We start from the raw sequence: 13,286 nt of genomic DNA on the forward strand, positions 1-13,286 counted from the left end.
AGTTAAACCCCAAACTTAATTTCAAAAACTAACAATTTTGTCATCATATATAAAGACATCAAGTGTATCATATTATATAAACTTAGTGAAGATTAAAAATCAAATAACTTGTCACACATAAGTTTAGGAACTAAATTTCAAGTTAAAAACAAAACCAAAGTCTAATGTTTTGTATAGAATTTAAAGTTAATTTAAAATATTTATAGAAATATTTAATAAAAACGTTAATTTTAGTAAGAATATCATTATAAGATTTATAAAAAAAAAGTAAATTTAGTGTCAATTTAAGGAAGAACAATATTACTTCATTTTTACAAAAATTTGGACTAAATTGAAACTGTAATGTCCCATTTAATAAATAGGCTTACTTAAATGACACGTCACACAACATAATATTACGAGCAAAGGTTCGGAATATAAACTCACTCCTTAAAAATATCCAAGAATTCGTAAAAGAGAATCCTAAGGCACACCATGATGCCAAAACAACACAAGGTACATAATACAATTAAGATTTTAAAACAAGTTAATACATGGGCCATGGCCCTAAGAGAAAAACCACTAAGCGGGATCCAGCCCAGGCGGGCTACGTAGCAGAGTCACCATTCCCCTGTTGACCACGAGGGTTCCTCGCATCTGCTCACATCAACAAGTTGATGATCATTGCAAAAGAGAAAACCACACCAGACGAAACATACAACAAACAAAAGGGTAAGTTAGAGTAGAAACATTTTATCATACAGTTATAGGCTATTTCACAGTCCAAGCAGTATATGTCAACAAATCATGTTATGACTTTTCAAACAATACACTAAGACTCAGACTCGACTCATCTGGATACATATAATTTAGTCAGATTCAGCAGATGCTTGCACTTGTGGTGGATTTCCCTGCTCTACCGAGCTGCTCACCCCCGAGCTAAGTGTTATAATGTTTCAACCCCCACACACAAGGTTAGTCCTTGATGAGTTTCAGGCCTCCTACTACTCTCCCCACAAGAGTCAGTCCGTTCTATGTGAGACTAACTAACTCCTTAGAGCGTCAGGATGCAACCTTACCTTGAATCCTTACTAAATTATATAGATGGGGCACCACCATGAATTCCCACTATCAGAGGTCATGGAATTATGTCACGACCAACTGAGGCACCACCATGAGGTCTCACCTAGAGGCTCATGGGATTATGCCCTAACCATATATCAATCATGTTTAACCATCCAATATGTATTGGCCATGCATATGAATCTCATGCCAACATTTATAACCAACCTTCAATAATTTTCCATTCCAAAACCATGCCAAAATCCACCATCTTTAGCCCGTGAATCATCTCATACATACATCATACTCAAATCATGTTAAGCTCATAAGCCACAAACCATAATTCATCTTGTTCATACAAAATCACTGAATTCATACTTCAAAAGTAATACAAATACAAGCATAGGGTCAACATTTGAGAACAGAGAAACATCAAAGCAAGCCACATTCTCGCCTAGCTTCTCGCTCAAGCAGAAAGGTCTCGCTTGGGCGAGAGGGACTCTCGCTTAGGCGAGCTCCTTTCGCCTAAGCGAGAGCTCGACTTATAGGAACAGTGGCATTACGCGCATTCTCGCTTAGGTGAGACTCCCCCCGCCTGAGCAAGACGTGTAACATCCCTAAGGAATATTACTTTGAAAAGAACATAAACAATTAAATAAAATAAATTAAAACGCGATAATATTGATAATACCTCATTTATAATCACATGTTCCCAAAAATATGGGAAAACTAAAATCGCAAAGTTGCCTACATTATAAATGTTCGCAATTCAAAGTTATTGCAACTGTAAAAGCCCAAAATGACTAATGTTCAAAACATGAAAATATCAAAAACTCAAGTCTTCAAAATCCTATATAATCCCGCTCTCCAATCTCAAGCGTCTCCTGGCTCACCTGTCAAGACATCTGCTCCCAGATAATAAATTATCCGATCATCACCACACACAAACAAATAGGGTGAGCTATGCACATATGAATATAAAAGAAGTATGACACCCATCCCAAGAAATAAATTTTACTGATATGTGTTAACTGCAAATTTCCCACCCCTGATCTCATATTCCTTCATGAGTCATATGCATGAAACTAGGTCTTGGGACTTTACTTTGCTCCCACGAAACTATCCCTTTCGTTGTCCAACCCTACGAGCCAATCCTGCTCATAGTCCAACCCTACAGACTCCTCGTCTGTAGTAAAACATCCAAGCCTTCCCCGCTTGGACCCTGGCACGCACGCAATCACCATACTATGGACTCCTTGCCCAATAGCAGCCAACGGGAATAAAACTATTCCTTGCCCATCGTGTGTCCAACGCATGTAATCACCATACTAAGGACTCATCGCCCAATAGTAGCCGACGGGAACTAACCAGTTCAATGGCCATCATGTGTTCCACCACTAAGCACATCCCAGACCCCTATTAGACTTAGTCCGTCAAGCCCAAGCACAAAGGTAAGTGAACTTAGTCCTCCAAGTTCACTGATCAAAGCAACAACCAATTATACAACAACCAAAACCGCCTGGCACCACCTAGACACTGCTAGGCGAAAATTGGCCGTAAACCGCCCGGCGGTCTGCCCCTTCCGCCAGGCGCCAAGCGCCAAACAGAAGTCATCCAGACCCGTCACCGCCTAGTGGAACCTTCCCTGCCGCTAGGCGCCGCCTACAGACAGTGGCCACTGCCACTGATTTAGAACTCTATCGCTTGGCGGTTCGCCCCGTACCGCCAGGCGATATACCAGTAGCGCAATGCTACTAGTTTTTGGCATTTTCAACAGGTCTTAAGAGACCCTAAACATGTAATTCAACTCTCATGTATCAAATCATAGTATTTAACTCATACTTTGTAACCAAAATGTAATAAGTACCATTAATCATGTCCCCAAATGAATATTATCATGCCCGAACATGCCTTACTTGATGCTCTAAAGAAACAACCACAACGAACCAATATGGTACCCTCCATTTACCACCCCCACAATATACACAGTTTGCCAAACCATACCCCAATTACAGCTTCAACCCTAGTTTGTGCCAAGTCCATTTTATCATGCGCACCCACTCTTTGTCTCTTATTCCTCTAAATCTACCCAAGACATCCAATAACTCTTGATCCAATACCCTTACAGTCTAATACTCAATTAATACATTCCTCCTCAATTTAGACAGCATTGCACCTTATACCTGATTAACAAATCTGCCACTATAACCCACCAAGTGCATGAAATCCGCAATTCTTATCCCCCACATTTAATCTCACAATTATTGCATAAAGCACATAGATAACGAAATCCCAGTCTATCACCTATCAAAGCACTTTCGATGATGACCCTATTCAACACCCCGTGACCAGAACACCAATCAATTCACACTTACTACTAAGCTGTCGTGTCGCCTAGCGGTAGCCTTAGTGCCGCCAGGTGGTGCGTGAAAAACTGGGTTCTGCCTAGATTCCTCCCGCATTCATCATGACCCACCGACCCCACTATTTCACAATTCACCCTTAGGATCATGTAATTTCACACGCACTACATCCCATATTCAGAATACAATCCTATTATCATCAATTACACCAAAAACAGTACACCACACACAATCATCACCTATGACATTCATCCCTAAACTCGACTGAACCCAAAATCCCAATTCAAGTGAAAGTTCATGAACTATTTCAACAATTCTGCATTTTCAAATAACAATTCGCTATGCCAAGGATTCTCATATCATGAGAATCACTTCCGGAACCTCCCTACATCATGAAAACACAAAATAAATCCAAGAGAATGGCAAACCAGTTGGTGTCGCCTGGCAGGTTGCACATAGCCGTCAGGCGGTGCATAGCATGTAACCCAGAAAATGGCTCTGGAGGTATGAGTCGCCTGGCGGGCCTTCAACGCCGTCAAGCGGTTTTTGGAAATTTCCAGAAACGCGATAAAATTCAATGCAATTTCAATTTACACATTCCATCATATCCAGAACAGCACGAACACATATACATGATATATAACACGTAAAATTTAACTCCCCTAACCTGGATTAAAGCTTTCCTTGAGTGATTTTGTACTTCTTCCCTTTGACTCCAAAATGACCTTCCTTAGCTTCTCTCAATTCAGCCCCAAAAATCCCCTCACACGCTCAATTTCTCACTGAAATTCGCACTCCTCTGCCTATCCCACGATAACCTCTGTAGAAACCTTTCTCCCCTCTCACAATTAGCTTTTTAATGATGTTTTAATGGTGGTTTAAGGCCCTAAAACGAAAATTGCATTAAGGAGTGGTGTAATTGCCATTCAAGCACACTTAATTAGATTATTTTCCAGCTACCCTTGACTGCTATGTTTGCTAGGGTTTCCCTTAACCCTTCAACTTCAAATCAAGCCTAAAAATGGCAAAAATAGAGTTTCATTTGGGTCCTCCAAGGTTTGAACCCACACTCATGCACATACCAAGCCAAAGCCAAACCATTCAACCAATTCATGTTTTATGCTAACCAATATGATTCAATTATTATAACACTCCACAACATGATTAATATATATATAAAAATAATACTAATTTACTAACACACAAAAATGGCATACATAGGACTCAAACCCAAGTCCTCTCACACAATCAAAGTACTCTCAACCATTTGAGCTAGTACTTTTCCATATTATAACATTTTGCATTTATTACCTTAAAGGTTCTCTTTACCCGCATTTATTAAATAATTTTTTAATTAACTATTTAATTTTTCCCGGGTCTTACAAGACGTTCGCTCGCTCAAAACAGAGTTGGTCGCCTGAGCGACGACTCACATAAAATAGCCTGGGCGAGCCTCTGTTAATCTCGCCTAGGCGAGGTAGGCTCGTTTGGGCGAGAAAACCAATGCTCACCACTGTTCTCTCGTGCAACAGTTACACACACGCACCCAAGTAGTTCAAACAGGCATTCCCAACAGCTCATATGCACACACAGTCCATCCAATCACAAAATAAACGGAATAACAAGTAGATTTCACGGAATATACAAAAGGATCTAGTTTCCCTTACCTAAAAATAGCTAGAAAATGCCTCGACTCTAAACAATGGGCACGACAACTCTAAGAATGGACTTGCGAATTGAACAAGATAGCGAAACAAATTTAGAAAAAGAGTTTACCACGAAACCCTACTGTAAATGCGAAAATGTGCCTAGAGGGGAAAAGCATGAGCTGGAGCATAACTTACGTGGAGTAGGAAAGATGCGATTGAGCTTGCTTGACCAAGGTAGTACAAAACCCTAGTAGAAAGTTTGCGGTTGCTCTAGAAAGGATTAAGAGAATTGTTTTTCTGAAAGTGAAAGCAAAAGAGGGTGGGTTAGTTGGTTTAAGGTCCTTGTTCCCTTATGGGCCAGCCCTAGGCCCAACTAGTTTGGGGCAACCCTTTAAAACAAAGGCAGAAAAGTAAGTGGGTCTTACAGAAATTAAAAACAAATATAGGGACCAAATTGAGTCACTTTGACATGTGACACAACTATGAAATGAAATGTGTAAAAGATTAAAAAAAAATCAAAAAATTTCAAAAAAAGAAATTCAAAAAAAATTCAAAAAATTTTAAAAAATCAGAAATTGACACGTGGCGTTGACTTTAATATCGTCTGGTTAAACTAACGATAAGAACTAAATTGAATCATTTTTATGAAAATGAGAACCAAATTGAGATAACGAAAAAACTTGAGAACTAAACTGAAATTTCTTGACAAATAGAGAAACAAAAAATGTAATTTAACCAAAAAGTTATTGTGATGAGGAAGAAGGCATCGGTAAGAGGATGGTATTGAACTTAGGGTTTTTGAAGCTATACTACGATGAAAATGATATTCAATTTGTTGTTCTTTTCAATATGTATGGCCTAGAATTAGTCACCAACGTTCTTGTAATTATCAATAATAAAATACCATTTTGTACCTTAAAAAATGCATCATAATTAAAAAGAAATTAAATATAATTATTAGTTTTAACACTTTGAATAATTTTCTAATTATTAATAATAAACAGGATTCACTAAAAATGCACACCCATTAAACTAATTTCATTACACACAAAACTTTAACCTAACAAGAAAATATCAACCATAAACTAAATTACAAAAATATTTGTAAATTTTAAGTTAATTTTAACTAAGTTAATTTTAATTTATAAAAAATAATTTTATTTCATCTTCACACTTTTCGATCTTAATCTTTCACGAGAAACTCGTCACAAAGAAAACTAATTCAACCCACACTACAGTCTTTGCATCTAAGTTACACAAAAACGCTTCATTCCTTAACCCAGAAGACTCAAAGTACCTGTTATTCTATTGGCTGAACAACGTAGATTCAATTCTCACGCGTCTCTCCATAAAATCAGTTCCATCTTCGCCGTCGAACCACAACTTCCCCCGCCGTAGCCGGCGCCGATCAACACCTTTTCCCGGCGACTCCGCGCTAGGTTAACCGGTAATCTGTTTTTTCTATGAATATGAAGATTGTGTTGTTCCTGTTGCTGGATCTCTTTCCTTTATTTTAGCCGAAACTACTATGCGATGTGAGATCCAAGCGCTTCAATAGTATTTTTCTGTTCGAATCAATTTTTTCACCTTCTAATTTGGAGGGTTTTTCTCTCTATCTCTTTAATTAGCAAGCGTTCGCGGCATGAACGTGTTTTCTGTGTTTCGCGTTTGTGTTTTTCGAAGCACGAAAGCATGTTGCCGCGGAGAAATTCGTGTTCCGAATCGTTAAAACGTGTTACTTGTTTGTGTTCTCAACCGTTGTTTTTAGTTGAATTTGGTTAATTAGAATGGGACAGTGGCAAGTAAATATTCTCGCGGAAGCATTAACTTTCTAGTTTGCTATGCATTTGTTTCTGTTATTGGCGATTATTGTGTTTGCCATGCTGTAGTTTGATAGTTTCGTAGATCTGGCCTTTGTTACAGTTAGTTGTGGATTCTTTCGGTTTTCACTATTGAAGTTGCAAGGCTAATGCGACTATTTTCTATAAGGATTGCACTAGGATGATCTTTGGTGCTTAAGTTTTGCTGTTTTCGTTTTTGTTTAAATTTTTATTTTCTTTTTCTTTTCATCTATTTTATTTGTATTGACTTTAAATGGATGCTGATTGACGCAGTTTAATTTGCGTAGAGGTACTGATTTTGAAAATTTGAAGTGGGAATTGGTGCTTTATAGCTAGCCTTGAAAATGTTGTAGTGGGAGAGTGGGAAGCAGAATTAGTGCTATTTTTAACATTATAATTCAAACTAAATAACTTATAATACTACTAATTGAAGTTCTTAAAAACCGAAAAAAGAGCCCTAAGTTTAAGAATTTCATCATGAATAATATGCCACTTTACTCATAATCACCATTGATCTATGAACGATAAAAAAACCATAGTAATGAAGTCAAAAAAATGAAAGATGATGGTGAAGTTAATATAAAAAGAACATATTACATTAGATAGAAAATAGCAGAATGTGAAGTGGGAAATCTAAAGAAAAAAGAACAGGACAGGGAAATAGTAGGTCCTGGAAAGAGTGAAGGAACAGAAGTTAAATGAGAGGTAATTTTTTCTGTGAATTGTCAAGGAAGAAGTGTTTAAATCCCATTATTTTTCAGAAGCAAAAATTTCATTAGAAAATGTGAGACAAGTCACAATTTGATCCAAAGAAAGACACAACAATATTGTTTCTAAGGTAAAACGGGTTTATGTTGCCTTGCCTATAACATGGTATTGCCGATATAGTGTGTGGAAAGCTACTATTGAAAATTGTTTTGAACTTTGAATCCCATAGCAGCTTAAGGCCACTTCTTTTGGCTATGGCGATGTTACAGCATGCTATTAATTACTAAGTAACACTAGTTGATGTATTTGAGTTGACTATATTTCGGTTCATTAATACAAGTTGATTGACCTTGTATCTTTGCGAGGGTTTAAACTATTAGGACCTTGCTGTTTTATTTTATTAATCCTTGAAACAGAGAAACTAGCTAATGGCATTGCGTTGGTCCTTCTGTTTAGGATGACAATTAACAGAATCCTAAATTACTTGTTAAGAGCTCTTGTGGCACATTTATGCTTCCTTCATCCACATGATGTCACCACTGAAAAATTCAGTCTCTAAAATTAGAAATAAAACATAATTCCTTTACTAAAACACCAAAAAAAAAAATGCAGGATCAAAATCTTAGGGCTTTTGCCCCAAAATAAGGAACGTACTGTAATTTCCAAATTCATAGCATTTTGTCTTCTGTTTTGAGGTCAGTCATGGTGCTGGGCTTTCAGGCTTTCAGGCTTTCAGGCAAGACTGTGGGAAAGGGTTTAGCAGCAGAGAAGGGAATAAATTCTGCCAGGATGATTGAGTTTCTGGTCTGTGAAATCCCATTCCCGTTGGTAGGGTGTCAGACATTGCAGGGTTGATTGTGGCTGTTGACAGCTGTTGCTGGGCATATGGGATTCTGTCTCAAAATTTGTTCAGTAATTGTTGGATTACTGTCTACCTGAGTTTGGTGGGAATTGATGCAGTGATTGCAGATTGTAGGGGTGTGCTGAGTTTGAATGGACCGTTATGTTTCTTATGGATATTTGGAAGGAGGAGTTTGGTGTTATTGTAGATTTTGGTGAGGGGACAATTGCTATTTCTGATTTGGGAATTATGTTTTCTAGTTTCTTCAGGGAATAAATGATTAAAAGATTTCTGGGTTAAGTTCATTAATAAATGGTGATTGCCCGAGGAGTAGTTGCTGGAGTTATTTTGGATTTTAAATAATTGATCTTTGGTATTAATGACTGATGGTTTGTGTACTTACCAGTCAAATGATTTTTGTTTAGTTTACAGGAATTTTTTCTTTTCTGAGCATTGGTATGGACTATGGAGCGATGTTTGAGCCTTTGATGATCTCTATGGGGAAATTTTCTATTCTGTTTTTGTCAGCCTGTTAATTGTTGAAACTTTGAAAGAATGAATTTGTTGTTGCTTGCTTTCTTAATTTTCTCAGACCCATGCATGTGTGTGTATGTTATGCCTATTGTGCGTCAAAGTGACTAAGGATGTAAACACAATCGGGAGGATATATTTCTGTACTTGTGTGAAAACTGCTGATTGGAGAGTGGGTGTGCTTATGGCTTCCCTATGGTTACTATTAGAGAACCTTTGGTTCAAGGTGGAAGATAGATAAAGTGATTTGGGAGATGAAAAAGGCATCCACATGGAAAGCTGATGTAAACCCTATTTTTCAAGGACCAAAATTGCACATTATTTTAAGATTTTTCATACTTAATTCTCGATTCTCCCGGAATTTTTCCTTTGATTGAGATTTATGTTGGCTTTGATGTTGCTGTGTGTTCTTTAGTCAAACTAGTTGACGAGAGAATATTTGTATGCATTTCATATGATTTTTATTAACTGACTTATTTTCTTCCAGCATTTGTTTCAGTGAAAGTAAGACACTTGGACGTCTCAATCATTGGTATACAATGGTTTCCTTTGAAATGAATGATCGAAAGAGTAAGTGAAATTTGATGTTTTTTCTGGCAATAATGTTATGACTTGGTTTTCTGTCTTTAGTATGCAAGTATATGGAACGAGGGTAGGGGTTGTTAGAGTTTGCAATAATTCCATAAATAAATTAGTGATTGAATTAGTTTATTTTGAAGAAATGATATCTTGTTGAAATACCCTGTGTATTTTTCATTTTCAGGGTTTTATCAATAGTTTGATAGAGGATTTAAATCATATAATTTGTGAAAGACCATTTATTTTTTTCTCGAGTTGGTGAAGTTCTTTTAGCTGGTCCAAATGTGCATGCACATTATGCTTTTCTGTCTTTTTCAATAACGCCTAGAGTTTTTAAAATTTGTGTGCAACCGACTCCTACTTGGTTTCTTTTTTTTATTTTATCAAAGCTCCTCTCAGGAGAAGTTGGCATAGTGTGGGCCATGTGTTGTGTTTATGCATTATGCTGGGAGCATGGTGGCTTTTGTCCATATAGGAGCTCAAGGTGAAATAAGAGGAAAAGGAAAAGAGCATAATTTCTGCCAATTCTATCCATCCTAAGCAAGAGATTAAAGATATTTACATTTTTCGTATTTTGAAAGCTCTTTTGATAGTAGTTAAAATAGTCATTACTTGTATAAATATTATACTGAATCCTTTCTTGATGTAGAAGTAACACCTGCACAATGCAATAGCAGCTATACCAGTGCTCTGAACCTATTTTCTTAGCAAGAAATCTTTCTAGATATCAGTTTTTAAAACATTTATTAGTTCCCTTGCTTTTTCATATTTATTCTGTAATCTTGACTAACAAAACGACAAGGTTAAATGTAAATATTATATTGCTGGCATATTTTTTTATCGTTCTAATATCTTCTGAAATTTAATGTTTGCATTGGCACATTAAACAGAGATTGGATTGGGATTAACGGGCTTTGGCATATTTTTCTCATTCCTTGGTGTTATGTTCTTCTTTGACAAGGGATTGCTTGCAATGGGAAATGTAAGTGTTATGAAAAATTTCATGCTTATGAATTTTTATCTTTCTGCTAACTGTGTGGTTCTACTTAATAATATCTTTTATTACACTTGTCACTCAAATCAGATCCTCTTTGTTTCTGGAGTTTCCTTGACTATTGGACTGAAATCCACCATGCAATTCTTCATGAAACGTAGTAATTTCAAGGTATTTGTCATCTGTTTCGTTCTTCATTCCGTGTCTCTTCATGGTTCATTTTCAACCCTAACCTTTTACATATTTTCTGGTTCTGTAGGGAACCATTTCATTTGGTATTGGATTCATTATTCTTATATTGGGGTGGCCTATTCTGGGCATGATTGTGGAGTCTTATGGATTCATCATACTCTTCAGGTTTAGTCAATAAAAAAAAAAAATCCTGTTATGTGAAGTATGTTTTGTGTGCTTAGGGCTTATGATGAAATGATATTTTGCAGTGGTTTCTGGCCTACACTGGCTGTTTTCATTCAGAAGATCCCTGTTCTTGGTTGGTTGTTCCAACAACCATACATTCGATCGGTAAGTCGTGCTGAAATGTCTTTTTACTATCATCATATTGCTTAAGCATTTACGTTACCATTTATTAGAGCTATTTGTTTTAGCATTTGCCCTGAAATGTCTTTTTCCTATCATCATATTTTATGCTTCTGAATGTTACCATATCAATACTGGATTTTCATGGTCTTAGAACAAATCTTAGTTACTGTGGTAGATCTAAACTTCTAAGTTTTCAGTGATAAATGTCTTAAAGAATTGTTGGGTGCATAATATGCTGAAATGATCGAAATCTGCTTTTTCTGTCAACTTGCAGTTATTGGACCGCTACAGAGGCAAACGTGTGCCTGTGTAGCACGTGGAACTTTAGAAGATTATGTAGCTGCTAGCAATCGCATATGTAAGTCACTGTAAAGAAAATACTCTGATATGGAGACCCGAGTCTGAATTGTGATGGTAGAAAAATGTGATAGCCATTTTATTCAAAGAAAAAAAGGTTTTTGTATTCGTTTTACAACTCCTTTGTAGTCCCTTTTTGATTCTGAAGCTTATGGAAAATCAATTAATTGGTCATTGGAGTTCTCAGTTCTTCAATTTCATCTGCATTTGGTGCACTTCGGGTGTTATGGTGACTTTTTTTACTACTTGTGAGAGGAATATAACAATTTTAAATGATATCAAATGGTGTTAGCGCAGCAATATGGCATTATGGAGATTTGATATTTTTATTTATTTATTTGTAATATACACTTCCAGGGAGAGTTGAGATTGACTGTAGAATTATACTTTTTGAAATATAATATCTTCCTAATTCATTGTGGTGCCATCTATTAGATTTTTCGCATTTAACCCTTGGAATAATGTTGAAAGCTTAATTAGTAACCTAAATCAATATACAAATTGAGATTTTGTTATTAAATTAAAATAATGTTTTGATATTTAGTTGTATGGTTTGTGAAATTTCTCATTATAAAAATGTTAAATACTGTTTATGATTAATAAAAATGAACATAAGTGAAATGGTAAATGGATGATGAAAAAGATAACGACTTTACTTTATTAAAAAAATGGCGTTTAAAAAAAATGGTTTAAGAAATCAAATTTAAGTCTAGGAGTAGAAAAATCTATTAGAACTTTAGTAAATTCGTTAAACTGTTTATTTTACCTCTTGGATCATATAAAATTACATAAAGACACCTTTGGCTGCTATCCAAATACTACTACTTAAATATATGCCTAATAGCCCAACTATGTATGCCATATCTAGATGCATACATATTTCGACACACATCAATTTTTTTACGATTGCACTTCCTGAATTTCCAAATTTATTTTGCATTGATTGAGACTAAATTGAACTTGCTCTCACTAAATTTGTGATACACACAATCATCAACAACATCCATCTCGAAACCAAATGAGAGAATGCTTGATGAAATTTGTGGTACCATTGATGAGATGTTTATTTTAGCCCATAAATGGATTCTGTCAAATTGCAAACCATATTCTTTGAGTCTTCTAACACAGTTTTCTGGTTGTACCATATAAGTCGTCTCATCAATGTTGCCATTGAGAAACACCGTCTTGACATCCATTTTATGAAGCTCTAAATCATATTGTGCAACAAGAGCCACAATTGTTCTAAAAGAGTCCTTCAATGAAACTGGAGAGAAAGACTCTTTAAAGCCAACCCCTTCATTTTGAGTATAACATTTTGTCACAAGACAAGCCTTATTCCTCTTCACATTCATTACCTTTGGAATCCCTCTTAGTCTTAAAAATCACTTACAACTAATGGGTTTCACACCTTATGATAATGGGACAAGTTCCCAAACCTTATTGTCTTGTATAGACTTATAGTCCTTATTCATTGTTTCAATCCATTTTCCTGATTTAGGCTTGACAGAAGTTGACTGGGTCATCTTCCATCATACCATTATTTACTTTCTTGGAGAAATACCTAAATAATAATGTAGAATAACATTTCTCCTTTCTTTCATGGATCTCAATAAAATTACTGGCTCATGAAGCTTAGGTTCTTGAGGATCTTGAGTTTGTCTTGAGGTTCTGAACATGCTTCACTAAAAGCAACTGTATGAATCATGATGAGTGCGTATTTTTGCCCTCATTTAATGTTTAATTATGGGTATTTAATTGAATTTGTGTGCTTAAAGATTAATTTAATTGGGATTTCCTATAATTGGGTTTATTGAGCATGAGATACAAAAACATGTTAAAAAT

General features: G+C 36.0%; 1 protein-coding gene and 1 long non-coding RNA gene across 2 annotated transcripts; one reads left to right on the forward strand and one right to left on the reverse strand.

The window, feature by feature from the left end:
* Positions 1-478: 478 nt before the first annotated feature.
* On the reverse strand, positions 479-6,488 carry LOC146885504 (uncharacterized). The gene is made up of 3 exons (XR_014995886.1): positions 6,351-6,488; positions 5,249-5,350; positions 479-636 (listed from the first exon to the last, which is right to left on the reverse strand). It is a non-coding gene; the product is annotated as an uncharacterized LOC146885504 (long non-coding RNA).
* LOC114188876 (vesicle transport protein GOT1-like) lies at positions 6,246-11,618 on the forward strand. The gene is made up of 7 exons (XM_028077533.2): positions 6,246-6,500; positions 9,462-9,544; positions 10,444-10,535; positions 10,638-10,718; positions 10,807-10,904; positions 10,988-11,069; positions 11,362-11,618. The coding sequence occupies exons 2-7, from the start codon at positions 9,514-9,516 to the stop codon at positions 11,398-11,400; spliced, it is 423 nt and encodes a 140-aa protein (XP_027933334.1). The 5' UTR covers positions 6,246-6,500; positions 9,462-9,513; the 3' UTR covers positions 11,401-11,618.
* The last annotated feature ends 1,668 nt before the right edge of the window (positions 11,619-13,286 follow it).

The sequence above is a fragment of the Vigna unguiculata genome, chromosome 6 (genome assembly GCF_037176805.1).
Source record: "Vigna unguiculata cultivar grain cowpea cultivar isolate G323 ecotype 2 chromosome 6, ASM3717680v1, whole genome shotgun sequence".
Taxonomy (NCBI): Eukaryota; Viridiplantae; Streptophyta; class Magnoliopsida; order Fabales; family Fabaceae; genus Vigna; species Vigna unguiculata.

What these genes read in the sequence shown, in the direction of transcription:
- LOC114188876 (XM_028077533.2), top strand. Translation starts at nt 9,514, where the DNA reads ATGGTTTCCTTTGAAATGAATGATCGAAAGA. An exon ending in TGAAATGAATGATCGAAAGA is followed by an intron (nt 9,545 to 10,443) that starts GTAAGTGAAATT and finishes CACATTAAACAG; the next exon opens with AGATTGGATTGGGATTAACG. An exon ending in AACAACCATACATTCGATCG is followed by an intron (nt 11,070 to 11,361) that starts GTAAGTCGTGCT and finishes GTCAACTTGCAG; the next exon opens with TTATTGGACCGCTACAGAGG.